Genomic DNA, 23718 nt, shown 5'->3' on the forward strand with positions numbered 1-23718 from the left:
CACTTCATTCTTTGCATTAACCACTGCAGCCATTCCAGGGGTGCCTTGGGCCCAATTGCACTCCAGACCCCTTCTTTGGCCACAACTAGTCCTGGATGAAACCAGAGAAGGGGGGTCCACCAACCACAGTTACCAGACCATAAGAAAACAAAAAACGTGTCGGTGCTCCTGGAGGGACTGGAAACACAAAACAACTGAGGGTCAGAGGAAAGGGAGGGGCCTATAAAATTCTATCTGATTTGTGTTTCCTGTAGAGGGCGGAGCCGATCATCTCTCAAGTAGCTGTCCTGGAAGGTGAGGGGGGAAAGAAAATTATATTTTGTTATAAAATTTTGCAAACAGGTAATTTTTCTCCTTCATTGATGTACGCTGATGAGGCTACACTGATGGGCACCGATGGGCTGCACTGATGGGCACTGAAAGGTGACACTGATGGGTGGCACTGGTGGGCACTGAGAAGTGGCACTAATAGGTGGCACTGATAGCTGGCAGTGATGGGCATTGATAGGTGGCAGTGATGGGCACTGATCGGCACTGGTAGGTTACACTGAAAGGCAGCACTGCTAGGTGGCACTGATTGGCACCACTGGTGGGCATTGATAGGTGGCATTCTTGGGCATTGATAGGTGGCACTGGTGGGCACTGCAGGTGGCAATGGCAGGTGGCACTGGCAGGGGGTACTAATTGGCACAGAGGAGGCAGAGGAGGAGGCAGATGTGCCTCCTTCCTCTTCGGGACCGATGTCCCCTGAACATAAGCTGTCAGCATGAGGAATAAAAAACCCTGATTACAGAGCTTTTGTTTACACACGTGATCAGCTGTCATTGACTGACAGCTGATCACGTGGTAAGGGGCCGGGATCGGCCCCTTACTCGGATCGGTGATCACCTGAGTCTCGGTGACTCGATGATCACAGCGCGCGCCCTGCAGGGGGCGCGCAAAGGGGTAGGAAGTCCTATGACGGCCTCCCGGAAATTCAGGTCCGCGCTGTAGCCGTCATTCGGCTATAGCGCGGACGTCAAGTGGTTAATGAATAAAAAAAGAAAACAAAAAAAAAAACTAAACAGTAAAGTTAGCCCAATTTTTTTGTATAATGTGAGAGATGATGTTACGCTGCGAGAATCGTGATCTTTTGTTCTAAACAAAAAAAAAAATTGTGATTCTCATTTTAGCCAGAATTGTGCAGCTATTGGTGTGCGCAGCCTACTGCATTAGGGTGTAGACCCCAGAGCACAAACACATATGTGTGTATATCAGCAGAGCAGTGGAAGATGTCAGTAGAGCAAAGATTGGTGTCAGTAGGGCAGCGGACGGTGTCAGTCATTTTTTATCTTTATTATTTTTTACAATTTTATTTTTTAAGATTATTTTTACAATATTATTTTTTATTATTTTTTCTTTTCTTTTTATTATTATTATTATTATTTTTTTTTTTAGGAGCACCCGTAATGGGGCTTTGGTGAAATATTAAGAGTCCAAACAGACCCCTGATGTCTCACTTCTGAGACAGAGAAAATAGCTGTGGACAGTCCATGCAGTAAACATAGTTTACTATGCTTCAGTTAAGAATGAAGACAGGAGCGATCGGTACAGATCATTCAGAAAAGGAAGGGGCCAGTTAATGAAATATTTACCAGCCCCTTCCCTGCTCCTGAGAGGATAGGAGGGAAGCTGGCAGCACTTCAGGAGAAGAGAAAGGAAGCAGGGGGACACAGGGTGATGGCAGGATACAGGATGTTAAGGGTGTGCCCAGGCACACCTGACACACCCTGTGCGCACACCTATGCGTGCAGCTCTAGTTCACACCGATGCAGTTTGCTTTTGATCCGTTTCTGCGGTGCTTTAGCTGGATACACACATTCTTTAGATTTTTTTCTTTTAGCAAAGCCATAAAATAGGAGGTCAAACCTAAACACTTTCAATCTGTATGCAATCAGGCAGGTCCTTTTGTACTACATAGTTGAAGGTAAATCTAAAGGCGATCTAAGAACAAAAGTTTTTGACGCATTTTTTTATGCGTTTTGCATTTTTTCTGCTTTTATTTTGCCAATTTGTTGTTGGTTGGATTAAAAAATGCAATGGGGGGGGGGGGGGGGGAGGAGAGGAGGAACGCACAACATGTTTCTATGCTTTTCTGCAGCTTCTCTATTGAAGTCAATGGGTTTGCTTTTAAAAAAAAAAGTCCCTGGCCCTTTCCAAGAACGCAGCGGCTGAAGAAAGCACAGATGTGAACGTGTCCCATAGGAAACCAATGTTAACCACAGCATTGGTTACATCCCAGCTATTGTCAAATGACATCCGCAGGAGGGATCTCCTTCTAGGGGCCACGATTGCCGGTCACAGAGCCGGGACGTGGATCCGTGTGTGTAAACACACAGATCCACGGCCTGTCAGGGGAGAGGAGACCGATCGTGTGTTCCCAGTACAGAGGAACACCAATCGGTCTCTTCCCCTTGTGAGTCCCCTCCCCCTACAGTTAGAATCACTCCATAGGATACACAGTTAACCCCTTGATTGCCCCCCTAGTGTTAACCCCTTCCCTGCCAGTGACATTTATACAGTAATCAGTGCATCACTGATCGCTGTATAAATGTGAATGGTCCCAAAATAGTGTCAGAAGTGTCTGATCTGTCCGCTGCAATGTCACAGTCCTGATAAAAAAAATCACAGATCGCCGCCATTACTAGTAAAAAATTAATAAATAAATAAAAATGCCATAAAACTATCCCCTATTTTGTAGACGCTATAACTTTTGCGCAAACCAATCAACATACGCTTACTGCGATTTTTTTTAACCACAAATATGTAGAAGAATACATATCGGCCTAAACTGAGGAAAACTATTTTTTTTTTTTTTTTAACCACTTGCTTACTGGGCACTTAAACCCCCTCCTGCCCAGACCAATTTTCAGCTTTTAGCACTGACGCACTTTTAAATGACAATTGCGCGGTCATACAACACTGTACCCAAATGAAATTTTTATCATTTTTTTCACACAAATGGAGCTTTCTTTTGTTGGTATTTAATCACAGCTGGGATTTTTATTTTTTGCTAAACAAACAAAAAAAGATGGAAAATTTTGAAAAAAAAAATGATGTTTCATAGTTTGTTATAAAAAATTTTGCAAACAGGTAATTTTTCTCCTTCATTGATATGCGCTGATGAGGCGGCACTGGTGGGCACTGATAGGCTGCACTGATGGGCACGGATAGGCACAGATAAGGCGGCACTGATGGGCACAGATAAGGCGGCACTGATAGGGACAGATAAAGCGGCACTGATGGGGACAGATAAGGCGGCACTGATGGGCACAGATAAGGTGGCACTGATGGGGACAGATAAGGCGGCACTGATGGGGACAGATAAAGCGGCACAGATAAGATGGCACTGATAGGCACAGATAAGGCGGCACAGATAAGGCGGCACTGATGGGGACAGATAAGGCGGCACTGATGGCCACTGATGGGTGGCATGGATGGGTGGCACTGATAGGTACCACTGATAGGTGGCACTGATGGGCACTGGTAGGTGACACTGATGGGCACTGCTAGGTGGAACTGATGTGCAGCACTGTTGTTGAGGCACTGATTGTGGACACTGATAGGTGGCACTGTGGGCACTGATGGGTGAAGCTGGTGGGCACTGGTAGGCGGCACTGCTGCCTATTGCTAGGTGGCACTGGCAGGGGGCACAGGTGGGCACTGAGGATCTGCAGCAGCTCGCCGTGATCGGGACTGATGTCCCTCTCACAGCCGACAGGTGATCGGCTTTTTTTTCCTCCTCACGCTGTCAGTGCGAGAAGAAAAAATAGCCGATTACCGGCTCTGTTGACATCACATGATCAGCTGTCATTGGCTGACAGCTGATCACGTGTTAAGGGGTCGGGATCGATCCCTCACTACGTTCTGTGATCAGGCAAGTCTCAGACTCGCTGATCACAGAGCGCGCCGCATGCACCCTGCAGGGGGCGCGCAGGCCGCTCGTGCACAGGACGATGCCAATGGACGTCGTCCCGGCAAAGCAGGTCCGCGCTGTAGCCGACATTCGGCTGTAGCGCGGATCTCACGTGGTTAAATATTGGGATATTTATTATAGCGAAAAGTAAAAAATATTGTGTTTTTTTTTTTTTTTTCAAACTCATCGCTCTTCTTTTGTTTATAGCGCAAGAAATAAAAACCGCAGAGATGATCAAATACCACCAAAAGAAATCTCTATTTGTGGGGAAAAAAAAAAGGATAAAAATGTAATTTGTGTACAGCGTAGCACGACCGAGGAATGTCACTCAAAAAGAGTGTCACTCAAAATGCGACAGCGCTGAAAACTGAAAATTGGCCTGGGCAGGAAGAAGGGGGTGAAAATGCCCGGAAGTGATTTAAATGGACTGCTGTGCGTTTCTGCACTAAAAAAGCACTGAAAAAAAACACTGAAAAAACAAAAAAACCGCAGAGGTGTGAACGGAGCCTTCGGGTGACAACGCTGCTCCTTCACACATAAGGGGCGAGTGGGCGTTGTCACCCTCGGACAGGAGGTGTGTTACCGGGAGGAAAATAGAAGGGAAAGCGCCCGAAAAAAAGAAAACGAATGCAGCCGCCACCTCGGAGCTCTCTATAGGATATTTTTGGGGTTTCAATAGACTTTTAATTCTATAAATTCGATCTGTATCACCTCCAGCTCATGGAATTCTCTTTTATATCAGTATTTCTATGACAGGGAGCCATACACTCCACAGAGGAGCCTGGCAGGACAGTGTGGCCCCTAGGGGCCCAAGGCCGACAGAACCAATATATACACCCCCCAACACCCCCAGCAGGCCTCCCTCACCTCACTGTGCGCTCCCCGAGCCTCTCTGTCCGCCGCGGCTGTTCCGTTACCAGGGGAACGCGGGCCCGGAAGTGACTCTGTGTTCCCAAAAGAAAGATGGCCGCTTCAGGCACGGGGGGGGGCACCTCACCCAATCCCCGTCACGCTTCACCGGCTGTTCTCACGTAGAGCTAAAGCGGGGGGCGGAGAAGATTTGGGAACGTTTATTATTTTATAAACTAATGTGTGTGGTTTCTAAGAGCCTGGAAGAATGTCACTGACGGGGTTGGCAGCGGGGCGGAACGGAAGTTTGAGGGGTGGATGTTCCCGGGGGGAAGGGATATAGCGGTGCACGCGGCGCCAAGCTAAGATTGAAAGCAGCTGCCTGTCATCTCCCCCTGACTTCGCGACATGCCGTGAGTGTGACCCCCTCACCTCCCCCCACACCCTCCTTCTATCTGTGGCTGTCCCTGGGAACCACCATGTCCTCCTGGAGCGCCCTCCATTGCTGTGTATTTATGGCTGGAGGAGGCTTACACCCCTTGGGGGCTTCTTCTTTTACCCCCTTTGGGAAGTTTTTCCCTGAGGACCCATTTACACGGAACACCTGATATGCACCCTAGTGGAACCCCAACACACTACTAAGGCATTCCTTAAAAAAAAAAAAAGATGCTTTGGTAGCAATGAGATACTTGCTCTCTCAGTGTGGAAGCAGTGGTCTCTCTGCAGAGGTCTGACCCAACCCCCCCCCCCCTACATACATATACACACACACACACACACACACACACACACACACACACACACACTCTGAACCAGAGCTCTCCAATCAGCAGGGAGCACAGGCTTGTTTCATTCTAGAGCCATAGGGATGACTCAACAGGAGGTGTAAGGAGCCTCTGCAGTGAGACCACTGCTTCCACACACAGAGTCACTCTGCAGAGGTCTGACACTTATTCCCCTGCTGAGCTAGAGCTCTCCAATCAGCAGGGAGCACGGGCTCTACTCATTGTAGAGCTATAGGGATGACGCAGTGTGAGGGCAGACGGTACAAATACCCCGGAAGGTCAACAATGACCAGGCCGTTTTTTGCGATGCGGCACTGCATCGCTTTAACTGACAATTGCGCGGTCGTGCGACGCTGTACCCAAACAAATTCAACATCCTTCCCCCCCCCCCCCCCCACAAGTAGAGCTTTCTTTTGGTGGTATTTGATCGCCTCTGCGGTTTTTATTTTTTGCGCTATAAAGAAAAGAAGAGCGACAATTTTGAAAAAAAAAAAAAAAACACAATATTTCTTACTTTTTTCTATAATAATTATCCCAAATTTTTTATAAAAAAAAACTAATTTTTTCCACAGTTTAGGCCGATATGTATTCTTCTACATATTTTTAGTAATAAAAATCGCAATAAGCGTATATTGATCGGTCTGCGCAAAAGTTATAGCGTCTACAAAATAGGGGATAGATTTATGGCATTTTTATTATTAATTTTTTTTTTTTTTTACTAGTAATGGCGGCGGACACATCGGATGCTTTTGACACATTTTTGAAACCATTGACTATTATTAGAGCTGCACGATTCTGGCCAAAATGAGAATCGCAATTTTTTTTTTTTTTGCTTAGAATAAAAAGATCACGATTCTCGCGGCGTAAAATCTTTCACATTCTAGAAAAAAAATTAGGCTAACTTTTTAGTTTTTTTTTTTTTTTGTTTGTTTTTTTTTTTTTTTTTTTTATTCATTAAAGAAGTGTAATTTTTTTCCCCCCCAAAAAATGTATTTACAGACTGCTGCACATATACAGTGTGACATAAAATATTGCAACAACCACTGTTTTATTCTCTAGGGTCTCTACCAAAAAAAAAAAGTGTGTGTGTATATATATATAATAATGTTTGGGGTTCTAAGAAAAACCGCACCAAAAATGCAGCTTCTAATTGAAATGAACTGAAATCGCTTTAAAACGCACCAAAACCGCACATTAAACACAGTACAAAAAAAGCGATTTTGTTACAGAGCATTGTGAAAGGGCCCTAAGTGAATTCTGAATGATTGTTAAAGAAGAGCTCTGGCTTCAAACGACATTCCAATCCCACCCCCGGGGCTCCTCCATACTTGGTGACCTCTAGTGGCGGAGAGGGCTATCTGCGGGGGGAACAGTTTAAAGCCGAAGTACACGGCATCTGAGCACTGCAAACTAAAAAACACTATTTAGTTCATTTTTTCAAACCCCCCCCCCCCCATCCATCCATCCATCCATGTCTCCATGATTTACAGTGGGGACGGAAAGTATTCAGACCCCCTTAAATTTTTCACTTTTTGTTATATTGCAGCCATTTGCTAAAATCATTTAAGTTCATTTTTTCCCTCATTAATGTACACACAGCACCTCATATTGACAGAAAAACACAGAATTGTTGACATTTTTGCAGATTTATTAAAAAAGAAAAACTGAAATATCACATGGTCCTAAGTATTCAGACCCTTTGCTGTGACACTCATATAGTTAACTCAGGTGCTGTCCATTTCTTCTGATCATCCTTGAGATGGTTCTACACCTTCATTTGAGTCCAGCTGTGTTTGATTATACTGATTGGATTTGATTAGGAAAGCCACACACCTGTCTATATAAGACCTTACAGCTCACAGTGCATGTCAGAGCAAATGAGAATCATGAGGTCAAAGGAACTGCCTGAAGAGCTCAGAGACAGAATTGTGGCAAGGAAAAAAAATTTTTGCTGCACTTAAGGTTCCTAAGACCACAGTGGCCTCCATAATCCTTAAATGGAAGACGTTTGGGACGACCAGAACCCTTCCTAGAGCTGGCCGTCCGGCCAAACTGAGCTATCGGGGGAGAAGAGCCTTGGTGAGAGAGGTAAAGAAGAACCCAAAGATCACTGTGGCTGAGCTCCAGAGATGCAGTCGGGAGATGGGAGAAAGTTGTAGAAAGTCAACCGTCACTGCAGCCCTCCACCAGTCGGGGCTTTATGGCAGAGTGGCCCGACGGAAGCTTCTCCTCAGTGCAAGACACATGAAAGCCCGCATGGAGTTTGCTAAAAAAACACCTGAAGGACTCCAAGATGGTGAGAAATAAGATTCTCTGGTCTGATGAGACCAAGATAGAACTTTTTGGCCTTAATTCTAAGCGGTATGTGTGGAGAAAACCAGGCACTGCTCATCACCTGTCCAATACAGTCCCAACAGTGAAGCATGGTGGTGGCAGCATCATACTGTGGGGGTGTTTTTCAGTTGCAGGGACAGGACGACTGGTTGCAATCGAGGGAAAGATGAATGCAGCCAAGTACAGGGATATCCTGGACGAAAACCTTCTCCAGAGTGCTCAGGACCTCAGACTGGGCCGAAGGTTTACCTTCCAACAAGACAATGACCCTAAGCACACAGCTAAAATAACGAAGGAGTGGCTTCACAACAACTCCGTGACTGTTCTTGAATGGCCCATCCAGAGCCCTGACTTAAACCCAAATTGAGCATCTCTGGAGAGACCTAAAAATGGCCGTCCACCAACGTTTACCATCCAACCTGACAGAACTGGAGAGGATCTGCAAGGAGGAATGGCAGAGGATCCCCAAATCCAGATGTGAAAAACTTGTTGCATCTTTCCCAAAAAGACTCATGACTGTATTAGATCAAAAGGGGCTTCTACTAAATACTGAGCAAAGGGTCTGAATACTTAGGACCATGTGATATTTCAGTTTTTCTTTTTTAATAAATCTGCAAAAATGTCAACAATTCTGTGTTTTTCTGTCAATATGGGGTGCTGTGTGTACATTAATGAGGAAAAAAATGAACTTAAATGATTTTAGCAAATGGCTGCAATATAACAAAGAGTGAAAAATTTAAGGGGGTCTGAATACTTTCCGACCACACTGTATGTTACTGAGAAATCACTTTGAAATGCAAGTTTTTTCTTTCCGTGGCCATCTTGAGTAAGGGCAGATAATTTGCGTAGCATTTACTTCCTGGAATCCATCTGCCCTTAGCTCAGGCATGCAGGTAAGAGGGCATACTTAGCTGAGAAAGCTCCTCCTCCCATAAAGACTAATGGGATGTGTGACATCATTTTGGCCTAGGCCAGAAACCAGGAAGTAACTGAAGAAATATAAAAAACATTTTTAAATTCGGAACGTGTATTATATTTACTTGTTTTATCTATTTTCTAATGCTAGCATCCTAAGGATTTCAAATAATTCATTGACTGAGTTATTCATATTGATTTTAATTAGAATTCTGCGTTATGTCTGTAGCGCCTCTCCTGGGAGCAAGGAGGTACCTCCAGACACGGGGCAAGCTTACATTCACCCCGGGGCTGAGTCCATGGCTATAATGGGAAGTTAGAACAGAATTTGGGCGCCAGTCACTTTTATATATTTGCAAAGCTTTAATAAGGAACTTGAAAGAAGTAGTAGGAGAGAGGGTTAGGGGAGGTTTCAGATACCATCTGCAGATCACTTGCAGACTCCTTGAATCCAAAGGTAAAACAGCTTTCTCTTTTAGCAGACCTTCACTACCTGGATAGGCCTCTTTCACAGACTTCATAGCCAGGAGCTTGTTACCATGGTTTAGATTGTAGAATAGGATTCAGCTTCACAGTGTCAGAACCTTTAAGCCATCCGGCAACACTGTAATGCCTCGTACACACGATCGGATTTTACGACTGGAAATGTTCGATGTCAGGCTGTTGTCGGTAAATCCGACCGTGTGTACGCTCCATCAGACAAATGTTGGATCGGAAGTTTTTCAAATTTTCCGCGGACAAATGTCTTGTCGGATTTTCCGAGCGTGTGTACACAAGTCCGTCGGACTAAAGTCCAAAGTACAAACACGCATGCTCAGAAGCAAGGACGAGCCGGAAGCAGTCGGTCTTGTAAACTGGCGTTCGTAATGGAGAATTAACATTCGTGACGCGGCAAATTATGAAATCTGGAAAAGCAGCGCACAATTCTCTTCTTCTTTAATGGGATAATAATGAAGCTGCTTTGCTGGTGATACTGATGGAGTTATTGCAAACACATTTGCAAAGGCTTTTTTTTTTTTTTTTTTTTTTTTTTTAGTGGTATCAAGAATAATATTTTTTATGCTTTTTTTTTTTTTTTTTTTTTTTTTTTTTTTTTTTCTTTGGGCAAGTTACCACAACACCATTATCCTGTTGTTTTTGTTTTTAATATCAAAGATACAACTATGTTGGTGTCCCTTGTCAATTTTATATTTTATTTTTTTAAATGTAACTGCCGACTCCCAAACTGTCATTTGAAATAAAACACACAGCCAAGTATTATTCTACACAATTTTTTTATTGTGCATTAAAAAAAAACAAATAAAATTAGACATGATATCTGCCAATAGAACTTAACCAAAAAGTGCATTCTATGCATCCAAAAATATAGAAAATATATCAAATCAAATCATTATTATTCAACCAAAAAAATGTCAAAGCAAAAACTCCAAGGCCAATAATAAATAAACATGTTATCTCCTCCGATTCCGCAACATGGCTGGTTGACGAACGCCCTTTTAGAAACTGACTAAAAGTCACGCTGCAGTTGAGGCAACACACATTGCGTGAAGCATGTCACCCAAAAGTAGCTCCTGAACTTTTTTGTGGCGACATGCGTCATGTGATGCAGGTTGCTGCGATTGCAGCACGATTTATCGCGACAGAACCCCATCGCTATTGTTAGGTGCCATTCAAGTGAAAGACATCTCAAATGTGCATTCTGCGATTTGTCATTCACATCTCGGTGCTTTGAAATCGCGGGCAGAATTGTGGCTAAACAGAGAGGTGTGAAAGCAGCCTAAGTGATCACATTCCCTCTCTTCTTAGCTGCATAAGAGCTGGAGGGAGGAGAAACAGCAACTCACTGCTCTTCTTAGTGAATGGCCGTGCTGGGGAGGGGGGTGTCGGGACAAGTCTGATCATTGGAGGAGAGCAGGTGTTTCGTCAGATTAGGCGACCCGTCATATTTTTGTAACGGAAGTGACGTTCCGTCACGGCCATCTTGCTACACCCCGTACTCCTCCACAGTAAGGATACAGTGAGAAGGTGACAAGTGAACATCTTGTTACACCCACCGTTACAAGTCTTGCATTTCACATTTTGAACAGTAAACTGAGCTTATATAGTGAAATTCAGTCTTTTTAAATCTGTAAGAGCCTTTTCACACTGGGGCAGTTTGCAGGCGCTATTGCGCTAATAATAGCGCCTGCAAACCGACCCGAAAGTGCCGCTGCTGTGTATCCAGTGTGAAAGCCCCGAGGGCTTTCACACTGGAGCGATGCGCTGGCAGGACGGTAAAAAAAGTCCTGCCAGCAGCATCTTCGGAACAGTGAAGGAGCGGTGTGTATACCGCTCCTGCCCATTGAAATCAATGGGACGGCGCGGCTATACCGCCGGCAATGCGCCTCTGCGGTGGTATTTAACCCTTTCTCGGCCGCTAGCGGGGGGTAAAACCGCCCCGCTAGCGGCTGCATACCGACGGTAAAACGCCGCTAATAATGGCGTTTTACCGCCGACGCTGCCCCCCGCCCCAGTGTGAAAGGGCTCTTAGACTGTTTTGATGTTGATTTTTCCAAGCAGCGGTGTTCTGTCAGATTAGCAAACCTGGGAGATCAGCGGACTTGCCGCTGCTTTTAAAAATCAACATCAAAACAGTCTTTTGGATTAAAAAATACAGAATTTTCACTACATAAGCTCAGTTTACCAGTAAAAACAAGTGTGAAATGCAAAACTCCAGTGGGTGTAACAAGATGTCCACTGGCCGCCTTCTCACTGTATCCTTACGAGTGCGGGGTGTAGCAAGATGGCCGTGACAGAACGTCAATTCCGTTACAAAATCTGACGGGTCGCCTAATCTGACAAAACACAGGCTGAGTTCCCCTGTATAGCTAGAGAACTGACCACGTTGTGCTTTCCTGCTTTAGTGTGGTCTGTTTTCAATAGGAAAGCAGAGGCACTGGCAGAAACACCAGGAATTGCACACAAAGAAAGCAATACATACAGAACAGGAGACTTTCTCATACAAGTACTTGGTACAGCAGGACTATGAAATGTTGGGGTAACCAATGCTCTAGGAATCCATTGACACGTGTGTGGCTTGTGACAGCCCATTCTTTTTAATGGCACCTGTTCAAATCGGTGCGGCTTAAAGTGACGGCGACTTTGAAAAGATACCTGCACTACTTTGGTGCGACTTTTGATGCAACTTTGGTCCAGAGGATGTAAAAGTTGGCTCAAAGTCGCACCAAAAGTCGCGATCCAAGGTCACACTGGAAATGGTGCGACTTTGGAGATGCGCTAATGCGAATGGAACCTAAAGTGTTAAACCTCCTTTTAAAAATAATCCCGGCTTGTCCAGCGTGGGAATGTGCCTGGCTGTATGATTTCCTTACGGTGCTGAAATGCTTTGTGGTGCTGAAGATCATTCTTGTTGTAGGTATTTAGTTGTCATGTAATAAAATGCTAATGTCTGCTCTTTAGGTGACAGCTGTGAGATTGAAGGCATTATAAATATTCCTCTCGCTGCGTTTCTAGCTCTGCTATTAACAGCTGGGCATCCAGCTCAGGAACAGATTTTGGCAAGAGCGGCCGAGCGCTTGGCGTGTCTCTTGCAGTGGATGGCAGACCGGAGTTTCTTAAGGGTCGGCGACTGCCGCTCCATACATCTGCTTCCAACACCGACCAATTACTCTGCTTCAAGTTGTTTTTAAAGTGGAACTCCGGGCATAATAAAAAAATGACATTGATGATGTAGTTAATAACTAGCATTAAATGCTAAGTTCACTTTTTTTTTTTTTTTTTTTAATTCCAGCTCCCCTATGTATCAATATACCCTTATCACTTAAGGACTGGAAGATTTGAGTGCATGGTCGATGTCTGGGGGGGTGTCCTGTGGCTACCACTGACGCGTTTCTTTCACATGGGGCGTGAACTTCTTCAGGGTAGCGAGCCCCCCATATTTATGGTATTTTATACCCTTTTCTAATGATCACAAACTGGAAATAGAGCATGGGGGGGCGGGGCTAGGCCTTGGGTTGATTGTGTTAACCCTTGCGCAGGCTGGTCAGTGGCCATGTGTGGGGCATTAGTATGTCGCCATCTTGTGGATGATTAGAAACCCCTCATATGATACGGAAAATCCATTCTTTTTCACGCTGTACTAAGACAGTGTCAAAGTCTCCTCTTGATCATTTCAGGGAATAAAAGCCTTTCACACGTACCATGTTTCCCCGAAAATAAGCCCGGGTCTTAATATTAATTTTGGCAACAAAAGACAGAGTAGGGCTTATTTTCGGGGTAGGTCTTACCATGTAATGTGCTGTCTTCTCTCCCCATCTTTTTCCCTGCCTGACAGGAATCCCCAGTGTGAACTGAGTTAAAATGCTTGTAAAATCCTATAATCCACTTCATTACAGTAGTATATAATGTACAATGTGTGCGTTTCTGTAATATAATTGTGCCAAATACCTTCGTTATGGTGCCGTTCTGCGCTTCTGTGACCCACTGGAGCTCTCTTCCCCACAATTATATCACAGAAACACACACATTGTACATTATATACTACTGTAATAGAGTGGATTATAGGATCTTACAAGCATTTTAAACTAGGGCTTATTTTCGGGGTAGGGCTTATATTGCAGCCCTTCTGGAAAATAATGCTAGGTCTTATTTTCGGGGAAACACGGTAGGCCATTGGTTTGTCCCCCTATGGTGGTCAAGAAAGTGTTTGGCAATTGGCTTTTCGTCATCTTTTCCTCTAATACTTGATCGATGTTCACCAATTCGTACCTTTCGTGGGCATTTTTGTTTTGCCGATGTATAACTTGCCGCACGGGCATTCCAACGTGTATAGAACATTTTTAGTGTTGCAGTTTATGAATTGCCTAATTTCATATGTTTTCTGTGTGTCGGTGAAGGTGTTCTTCCGTTCCAGAAAACGAAAAAATTGGTTGGAACTTCATATGAGACCATGACTGTACAGTGCACAGGTCTCCATCCCTGATAATTTTGATAAAAAAAGGGGGAGAAGGGGAAAATAAAGGGGAATGGGACTTTATATGATACACGACATTGAGGTAGAATGAATCGACCAAAAGTAATGATAGAAATGTTATTCATCTCATAATTGGGCAGGGTGCATAGGTAACATTAATAGTAAACCAATATGTACAATACAGAATATGAAAAACATGGTTAGTAGATCATATAGTAGTAAAAATAACATGATCGACAATATTGCACATGATAAATAATGAACCAGCAGCGCGTCCAACATATGAAAAAACATAGAAGAGAGTAAAATTAATTGATTCAGACCTTAAGACCCATAGTAGACACATGATTATTGCGGCATAGCATCAAATAAAATTTCTCAACGCGTTTTGTGGGTTATTCCCACTCATCAGGAGCAGCTATACATTGGGAGTGTCTATAATAGAATGAAAATTCATAACCAATGGTAATTGATTAAAAAATAGGAAGAGAGGGAACACAATAACTATGGTCCTAACACTCTCACCTTAGGGTGGATGGTAAAAAACATAGATGGTAATGATGATGTGCAGGAGGCACTTAGGAAGCATGAGAACCCCCCCCCCAGGAGCTGAGGTGATAGCTGAGCAGACGACAGGAGGGCCAAAAAAGCAGGAATAGAGTAGCATCAACTGAGATCAATCCCCCTTCACTGGTATATATAGTGGTGAGTATGAGCCCAAAGGCTCTTCTGTAATGATAAATGGTGAACGGTATTAATAGCTAGTGCAATGGTCATCAACCCTGTCCTCAGGGCCCACTAACAGGCCAGGGGAGCAAGATAACTGAAATACGTCACAGGTGATATCATTTGCTGCTCAGTGATTGCAGTATTCTAGTCTGCATCTCCCTAAGGTAATACATAAAACCTGGCCTGTTAGTGGGCCCTGAGGACAGGGTTGATGACCACTGAGCTAGTGGACATAGCAAAGAATGTGGAAGACCAAGAAGAGGGAACAATAAGGATAAAAAATTAAATAGAAGGTGGAATGGAAAGTGAGGAACACCAAAGTGAGAAAAAGAAAAAATGGAGAAGTTATGGAAGATAGATGAGGAAGGAACTTGCCACCATAGGGCCAGAGGAAAAATCCATGGAAAAGGAATTACCTGAGGCTTAGGTGCAATGTGGACTCCAAAAAAGGTGAGTGGAAGTGCCAACCAGAACAAAGAGAGTCCAAAAAGGACGTAAAAGAGAGAGGGCGGCCATCATATATCCATATACTTTATCATATAAAGTCCCATTATCCTTTATCCTTCTCCCCTTTTTTTATCGTTCTTCCGTTCCATCCATATCCTAGGGGGCTTCACTTCAGCGGACTGTTCATAACGTTAACCTTTTTGACTGCTTGGTTGATCTCGGAAAATTAGCTAATAGAGGTCCGCAGCGTGTCTGTTTTAAACCACTTAAGGTTCAGTGTTTACAAGTTAAAAACTGTTCTTTTTTTGCTAGAAACATACTTAGAACCCCCAAACATTATATATACTTTTTTTTTTTTTTTTTTTTGAAAACCCTAGTGAATAAAATAAATAAAACACCTTGTGTTTCTCTCTCCCTTGACCCCACCAACACATGCCTCTCTTAGGTGTCTCAAACTGTAAGGCCCCTTTCACACTGGGGCGGTTTGCAAGCGTTCTTGTGCTAAAAATAGTGCCTGCAAACCGACCTAAAACTGCCGCTACTGTTTGCTGAAGCGGTGCGCTGGCAGGAGAAAAAAAAATCTCCTGCAAACCGCATCTTTGGAGCGGTGAATTCACCGCTCCTGCTCATTGAAATCAATGGGGCAGCGCGGCAATACCGCGGCTATAGCTGCGCTATGCGAGTGGTTTTAACCCTTTTTCGGCCGCCAGCGGGGGTTAAAACCGCACCGCTAGCGACCGAATACCGCCACAAAAACGACGGTAAAGCAGCGCTAAAAATAGCGCTGTTTTACCGCCGACGCCCCCACCGCCCCAGTGTGAAAGCGCTCTAATGACACCTGAGGCACTATATGCAATACTTTGTGTGACCGTCGGGTGTGCACACCTGTGGCTGCATTGTTCTTAATGTTTTACTTCTATATTTTCTGCTCATTATCGTTGTGTATATTTTTGTATTCTATGTTTAACCATTAAAGAAATTTCATTACTAGGTGAAGACCGCAGCCTGCCCTCTCCTCTGTCCCAATCTGAACTTTATGGGTCTATTCCCTTCAGTTTTTCTTTATGCCAGTCAAGTTCAGGGTCAAAGAAAAAGGCACCACCCCCATTGGGTGAGTCTGTATCCCTTCATTTGTCTTGAGTGTTGGTATCATTCAACACACTGGTCCTTTTGATTTGATCTGAAGCTCCCCCCTTTTACATATACATTTATACAGTAAACAGAGCTATAAAAATGCATGGATTACTGTATAAACGACACTGGCAGGCAAGGGGTTTACACCAGGGATGATCAAGGTGTTAAATGCTCTCTAAGGAGGTGTTTCTAACTGTGGGGGGGAGGGGACTGACAGGGAGTAGAGAGAGAGATCGCTGTTCCTGAGTACTAGGAACAGACAATCTCGCTCTCCTCCCCTGACAGTACAGGGATCTGTTTGTTTACACTGCAGATCCCCGTTCTGCCTTTCTGTGGAGCAATCGCAACCCGCCGATTGGCTCCCCCTCTGGCGAATGGGCACAGATCACCATGTACACGCCCAACGTACAATGACGGCGATTCACACAGGAGAGCCAACCTGCTACAGTACAACTGCGGCGGCTGGTCATTAAGTAGTTAATGTAATATTCTTTTGCAGATGAATTAAAGTTTTATTTGATTTTTAGAACAAGGCCTTACCTTAGCTCCCGCTGTGTTCCATAGAAAGCTACGCGACTTCCAGGTATATAGATTTGGGACGTGAGAACCAGTGAGGGTCCTTTCACACGGGCGGTCTGCCCGGCGGACTCTGCTTTGCTCAGCGGGTGATCGATCCGCTGATCCCCGCTGAGCAGGCGGATGACAGGTCCGTCTCTGCTCATTGTGCAGAGATGGACCTGTCAGAGTGCCGCTGTCCTCTAGGGGGAGATCGGATGCAAACGGATCGCCTGTCCGTTTTTATCTGATCCGCAAGACAGATGGGAAATTGGGTTTCCATCTATTTGGATTTCATGGACAGGCTCGGATCGGATAGCAGTGGGTGTCAGCGGACATGTTACCGCTGACATCCGCCGCTCCATAGGGCTGAATGGAGCCTCCTGAAAAACTGACAGGTGGACCTTACCGGAAAGCCCGTGTGAAAGAGGCCTTAGACACAGGAAGCAGTTCACCTCATTAGCACATACACCCTGCGCCCATCAACTAGGTTTGCATTGCATCCCTCCACAGGTGGTTTTGCCTGGCTTGTCAATGTAAGCTGCTATGTTTACATATTCCTTAACCCCTTCAATACCGGGCACTTTCACCAACCTCCTGCCCAGGCAAATTTTCAGCTTTCAGCGCTGTCACACATTGAATGATGGGACACTATTCCTCCCACTGGAGATAAGAAAAGAAAAAACTGCGCTGGAAACCAATAAAATAAAATAGAGCAGCGGCTGTCAGTGGGGTAAACACCAAAAACAAATATAAATGGAAAAGCCACGCTTGAATTACTAAATAAATACACAAATGAATAAATAAATAATATAATGAAAGAATTTAGTGAGAAAAATTAGTGAGAAAAATTCTTGGCAAGACAAAACTAATGAAAGTCCAAAAAAAGAAAAAGAAAAATCCAAAACAATTCAACTGTCCAATTAATAACACTCAGTGATTGATTGAAGCAATATAATTTTTCAACTGATGAGTGGCATGCTTACCAGATAGCAAGCCAAATCAAGCGGGTGGCTTAAACCTAGCCTAGGCCTTTAAGGGACCGGTCACAGTGGGGTATGGCAATATTCACTCGCGTGGAATAGGCATGAAATCCACGAAAAATGAACCTTGGAGCTCTGGATGGGGATTAGAGATGGTAGTGCCGGGGCTCTCCCTCGCCTCTGGCAGGCTCAGCTCACAGTGTAGGCCTCAGTCGGCACAGCGCATCTCCCCCCAGCAGCTTTGGTTTCCTGCGAAGCCCAGGCTAATCCTCCTCGGCAATCCCTGACAATAGGAGTGACATTCCCTCAGCGGACTGAGTCTTGGTCTGTCCCCGGGAGACAGTGCGGCCTCGGAGGAAGGGATGGGAGGGGGGCGGTGTGTGTCTGTGTGTGGCTCGCTTGGCGGTGGCACACACCGCCAAGCGAGACACCCCCCCCCCTCCCATCCCTTCCTCCGAGGCCGCACTGTCTCCCGGGGACAGACCAAGACTCAGTCCGCTGAGGGAATGTCACTCCTATTGTCAGGGATTGCCGAGGAGGATTAGCCTGGGCTTCGCAGGAAACCAAAGCTGCTGGGGGGAGATGCGCTGTGCCGACTGAGGCCTACACTGTGAGCTGAGCCTGCCAGAGGCGAGGGAGAGCCCCGGCACTACCATCTCTAATCCCCATCCAGAGCTCCAAGGTTCATTTTTCGTGGATTTCATGCCTATTCAATGCGAGTGAATATTGCCATACCCCACTGTGACCGGTCCCTTAAAGGCCTAGGCTGGGTTTAAGCCACCTGGTAAGCATGCCACTCATCAGTTGAAAAATTATATTGCTTCAATCAATCACTGAGTGTTATTAATTGGACAGTTGAATTGTTTTGGATTTTTCTTTTTCTTTTTTTGGACTTTCATTAGTTTTGTCTTGCCAAGAATTTTTCTCACTAATTTTTCTCACTAGTTTAATTCTTTCATTATATTATTTATTTATTCATTTGTGTATTTATTTAGTAATTCAAGCGTGGCTTTTCCATTTATATTCCTCCCACTGACACGAACGATGGGGCACTATTCCTCCCACTGACACGAACGATGGGGCGTAGATGTGTGTGAACACCCTTCTAGGTCAGTCTCCCATCTCCACCTTCAGTAACAGACCAGGTGCTGGCCCTGTCCATCACGGATTCCAATGAGCAAAAAAAAGAATTCTGGTTGGCCGCACGTACAGTAAAATCACCTTTATTTCAGGATGTCCATAAAACATGTCGAAAAACGCAAATAGAGGGGAACAGCATCACCAACTAACGCGTTTCAGGCTCCCTTAGCGCTTAGTCATAGCTCACATACAAATGTCCACTACAGATCTATCCTATCTATCCTATCCTATCTATCTATCTATCTATCTATCTATCTATCTATCTATCTATCTATCTATCTATCTATCTATCTATCTATCTATCTATCTATCTATCTATCTATCTCATAGATATATAGATATCTCAACAGTTTCTTGTGATTGGAACAATCTATGTGAAACAATTGGATTGCGGCTGCCAATAATTGGCAGATGACTGCCCTGATTAGGGAATAATGGGGCACTATTCCTCCCACTAACACCAATGATGGGGCACTATTCCTCCCACTGACACCAATATTGGGGCACTCTTCTTCCAACTAACGCCAACAATGGGGCACTATTCCACTGACACCAACATTGGGGAACTGTTCTTCCCACTGACACCAACCATGGAGCACTTATTCCTTACACTGACACCAGTGATGGGGTTCTATTTCTCCCACTGACACCAACAAAGGGGCACTTTTCCTCCCCACTAATGCCAAAGATACATCGTTTACTCCCACTGACGCCTGGACAATTTCTACATTCAGTGGCCATAGTCTGCCCCCCCCTAAAGTCTAAAGGCCACTAAACTGGCCATTTGCTTAGAAAGCCTGGAGACCCCTGTGCTAAGGTATGGAGCGAGGTTAAGAATACCCAAGAAAAAGAACCTTAAAAAAATAAAATTGAAATAAAAAGCAATCTGCATTGACATCTGTATTTACCCCCTGAGTGGTTCCTGTTAAAAAAAAAAAAAAAAAAGTCTAAGGAATAAAAAATAATTTTCCTGACCTGCTTGCTAAATATCTCTCTTCTCTGAATTCACGAATGATTCCTCTACTATTCTCATTCATTTTCTGTTGAGGCCTCCATGTGTCCCCTACTTCCATCTGAATGTCTGTGCCCACACTATAGAAGAGGCCAAAAATTGGCTGCTGTCTGTCGGTTCAGGGCATGCTGGATGTTGTAGTGCCACCAGAGCTTTGCTCCAAGTTACGCTTGTGCTACCTGTTCTATTATCACTGATATTTGCATCCTCCTAACATGACGCTCACTTTTGTCCCCAGGGTTCGGCGAGCGTTACATTTGGGAGCTGAAGGACCGCAGAAGGTATGTATGTCTTAGACCAGTGATGGTGAACCTTGGCACCCCATATGTTTTAGAATTACATTTCCCATGATGCCCAACTACACTGTAGAGTGTATGAGCATCATGGGAAATGTAGTTCCAAAACATCTGGGGTGCCAAGGTTCGTCATCACTGTCTTAGACCGTCTCGCCACCTTTGTTCCATATGTTTTGATTATTATATTGTACACAGATCTGTAATTGCTCCCTCTAGTGATTTATTAGTATGTGTTCCTGCTTAACCTCCGGAAGATTTACCCCCCTTCATGACCAGGCCATTTTTTGCAATACGACACTGTGTTACTTTAACTGACAATTGCGTGGTCATGCGACACTGTACACAAAATTGATGTCCCCCACCCCCCCCCCCCATAATTAGAGCTTTCTTTTGGTGGTATTTGATCACCTCCTGTGGTTTTTATTATTTGCACTACAAATAAAAAAATATATAAATAGAGTTGGTGGTCTGTCAAAGTCCCGTTTAGGGGGGATATTTGTCCTAGTTTCAAATTAAAAAAAAAAAAAAAAAGACAATTTTGAAAAAAAAAAACAATATTTTTTACTTTTTGCTATAAAACATATCCAAAAAAAAATTGAAAAAAAAATTAATTTTCTTTCATCAATTTAGGCCAAATATTCTGCTACATATTTTTGGTAAAAAAAAAATCCCAATATATGTATAGTGATTGGTTTTCACAAAAGTTATAGCGCCTATAAACCATAAACAATGGCAGCGATCAGCGACTTTTATGGCAGGACTGCCATATTGCGGCAGACAAATCTGACACTTTTTGGGGACCAGTGATCAGTGCTAAAAATATGCACTGTCACTGGCTGGGAAGAGGTTAACATCAGGGGCGATCAAAGGATTAACCACTTCAGCCCCGTAAGGATTTAACCCCTTCATGACAGGCCATTTTACGGCACAGTGTCACTTTAACTGACAATTGCGCGGTCGTGCAACGCTGTACCCAAAAAAAAATTGATGTCCCTTTTTTTCCCCCACAAATAGAGCTTTCTTTTGGTGGTATTTGATCACCTCTGCGGTTTTTATCTTTTACACTATAAACAAATGCAAAAAAAAAAAACATTTTTTACTTTCTGCTATAAAACCTTTCCAAAAAAAAAAAAAAAATGTAGAAATATAAATTTCTTCACCAGTTTAGGCCGATATGTATTCTGCTACATATTTTTGGTAACAAAATCCCAATAAGCGTATATTGCGTAAAAGTTATAGCATCTACAAAATAGAGGATAGATTTTGTGGCATTTTTATTAATTTTTTACTAGTAACGGCGGCGATCAGCGATTTTTAGCGGGACTGCGACATTGCAGTGGACAGATCGGACACCTAACTGACATTTTTGAGACTTTTTTTTTTTTTGGCAACCAGTGACATTACTACAGTAATCGGTGATAAAGTTATGCACTGTTATTGTGCTAATGACACTGGCAGGGAAGGGGTTAACACCAGGGGGCGATCAAAGGATTAAATGTGTTCCCTGTTTGTGTTTTCTAACTGTATTGGGGGATGGGCTCACTGGGACAACACACAGATCCGTCTTCCTGCTTATTAGAAAGACAGGATCTGTGTGATCTCCCCTGTCAGAACGGAGATCTGCCTTGTTTACACAGGCAGATCCCCGTTCTGGCACTGCGGGGAACGATCGCGGTTGACCGGCGCACATCGAGTCCGCTGGACACACTGATTGGGCTCCCCCACTGGCCAATGGGAGTGCGTGCACGCGCCCACAGATCGCCGTGTACAAGCCCGACGTACACCTCTGGCGATTTGCACAGCTGAGCTAATTGCGGCGGCTAGTCGCCAAGTGGTTAACTGTGTGTGCTAAGGTTGTGCTTTTTCACTGAGTGGGAGGTGCTTTGACTAGGGGGAAGGCATCGATATCCATGTCCCTGCTTTGCAAGAACTTAGGATCAAAACTTTCCCTTCTGACACAAAGGCAATCTACCTTGTTTACATAGGCAGACCGCCATTCTGCCTGTGTACTGTCTAATGGGCAGGTGCCAGCGGACATCGAGTCCGCGGCACCCGCCACTGGGCTCCCGCTATTTGTGATCACAGCAAGGGCCGGCGGTTGTGTGCGCGCCAGACCCGGAAGTGTCAGATCACGTACCGGTTACATGAATTGGCACAGAGCAGCCGCCCTGTCGCAGTATACATACGGTGGGCGGTCCGCAAGTGGGTAAAGAGATCCCATCACCAACGTAAAGTGGTTGTAAACGATCACATTGTAAAACAACCCATTCAGTTTAAAATAGAAATGAAAGACAAAACATTGTCGTATAGATATAAAAAACAATTATTAATACACTTTTTTTATTTTATTTTTCCTTTTTTATAACTTATTACATTCCCTCTGTTCTCAGATGCATAAGCATGAGCTGGGGGGAGGAGAAGAAGCAGCAGCAGCACACTGAGCTTCCCAGTGAATGGTTCTGCAGCGGGGACATGTCAGGACAAGTCTAATTATTGGAAGAGAGTACACTGAGTTTTTTATTATTATTATTATTATTATACAGGATTTATAACAGTTTACGCAGCGCTTTACAATATAAAAGTTCCCAGCATAGCTAGTGAACTAACCATGGTGTGTTCTCATGCTTGGTGTGGTCAGTTGTTAATAGGTAAGCAAGCAATGGGACTAGCAAGATCACCATTGATTTCACATAAAGGAAGCAATATAAAGAGCACAGGATACTTTCTCGTACAAGTACATGGTACAGCAGACACATATCAGGAATAGTATTGGGGTAACAAATGTTTTAAAAAATATATATATATATATATATATATATATATATATATATATATATATATATATATATATATATATATATATATATTTCAAACTTGCTTGCTTTAGTTTTTTCCTTTTCATAATTTTTCTTTTATTCACATCACATGTAATGTGCCTCTAAATTTGCTAGAAAATTTGACTGCTCCAGGAAGAGTCAATTTCTTAGCACAGGCCCCTCCCTCTCTTCTAAAGTGCTGTCTGTGCTGGCCCAGCTCTTTCACCTCTCCTTTTACCTCCCTACCTAATCTTTTATGTCACTGCCGGGTGAAAAGGATATTAAGAAGAGTCACTTGCATGACAGCTTTGCGGCGTCTTGGTCTGCTGACATCACATCCAAGATGGTGGCACCCAGCAGATTTGGAAGGTAAATTTGGATTTTTGAAGGTAAATAACGTGCCTTGAAAATGTCAAATACATACATGGGAAGGATTTGTTGAAACTAAAGCATACCCCTTCCTATCCCCCCCAACCTTAAAAGCACAGGGGCATGCAGCTATGCATGCTGATGTCTTACTGCTGTAGAGCGGCAGCTGTGCGCCAGATCACATATATATTTATATAATATACGTGATCTGGCTCTTCCGGGTGGGGGGCACGCATGCTCGCTCCTGCTGTGATCATACACAGTGGGAGCCCAGCAGCGAGTACCGCAGAACCGCGATCATCCAGCACAGAGGCAGAACGACATGTAAACAAGGCAGATCGCCGTTCTGTCAGTAGGGAAGGCATGGATCCTGTGTTTCTGCAAAGCAAGTGTAAAAGCACATCCCCCACGTTGTAGTAAAACACTG

The 23718-nt window shown here is 44.2% G+C and overlaps 2 protein-coding genes across 4 annotated transcripts in view; one reads left to right on the plus strand and one right to left on the minus strand.

Moving 5' to 3' along the window:
• EFCAB7 (EF-hand calcium binding domain 7) overlaps window positions 1-4938 on the minus strand; it is a 106313-nt gene extending 101375 nt beyond the window's left edge. For both annotated transcript variants that reach the window (XM_073593814.1, XM_073593813.1), the window contains exon 1: window positions 4823-4938. The gene's annotated coding sequence lies outside the window, so the exon portion shown is untranslated. The remainder of the gene's footprint in view (window positions 1-4822) is intronic.
• Window positions 4939-23718, plus strand: part of ITGB3BP (integrin subunit beta 3 binding protein) — a 68357-nt gene continuing 49577 nt past the window's right edge. The window contains exons 1-2 of one of the 2 annotated variants that reach the window (XM_073593816.1): window positions 4939-5217; window positions 20049-20091. In XM_073593816.1, the coding sequence (XP_073449917.1) occupies window positions 5213-5217; window positions 20049-20091 (48 nt within the window). In that variant the 5' untranslated portion in view covers window positions 4939-5212. The remainder of the gene's footprint in view (window positions 5218-20048; window positions 20092-23718) is intronic. The other variant, XM_073593817.1, reaches the window with a different exon arrangement.

The sequence above is a fragment of the Aquarana catesbeiana genome, linkage group LG07 (assembly GCF_042186555.1).
Source record: "Aquarana catesbeiana isolate 2022-GZ linkage group LG07, ASM4218655v1, whole genome shotgun sequence".
Taxonomy (NCBI): Eukaryota; Metazoa; Chordata; class Amphibia; order Anura; family Ranidae; genus Aquarana; species Aquarana catesbeiana.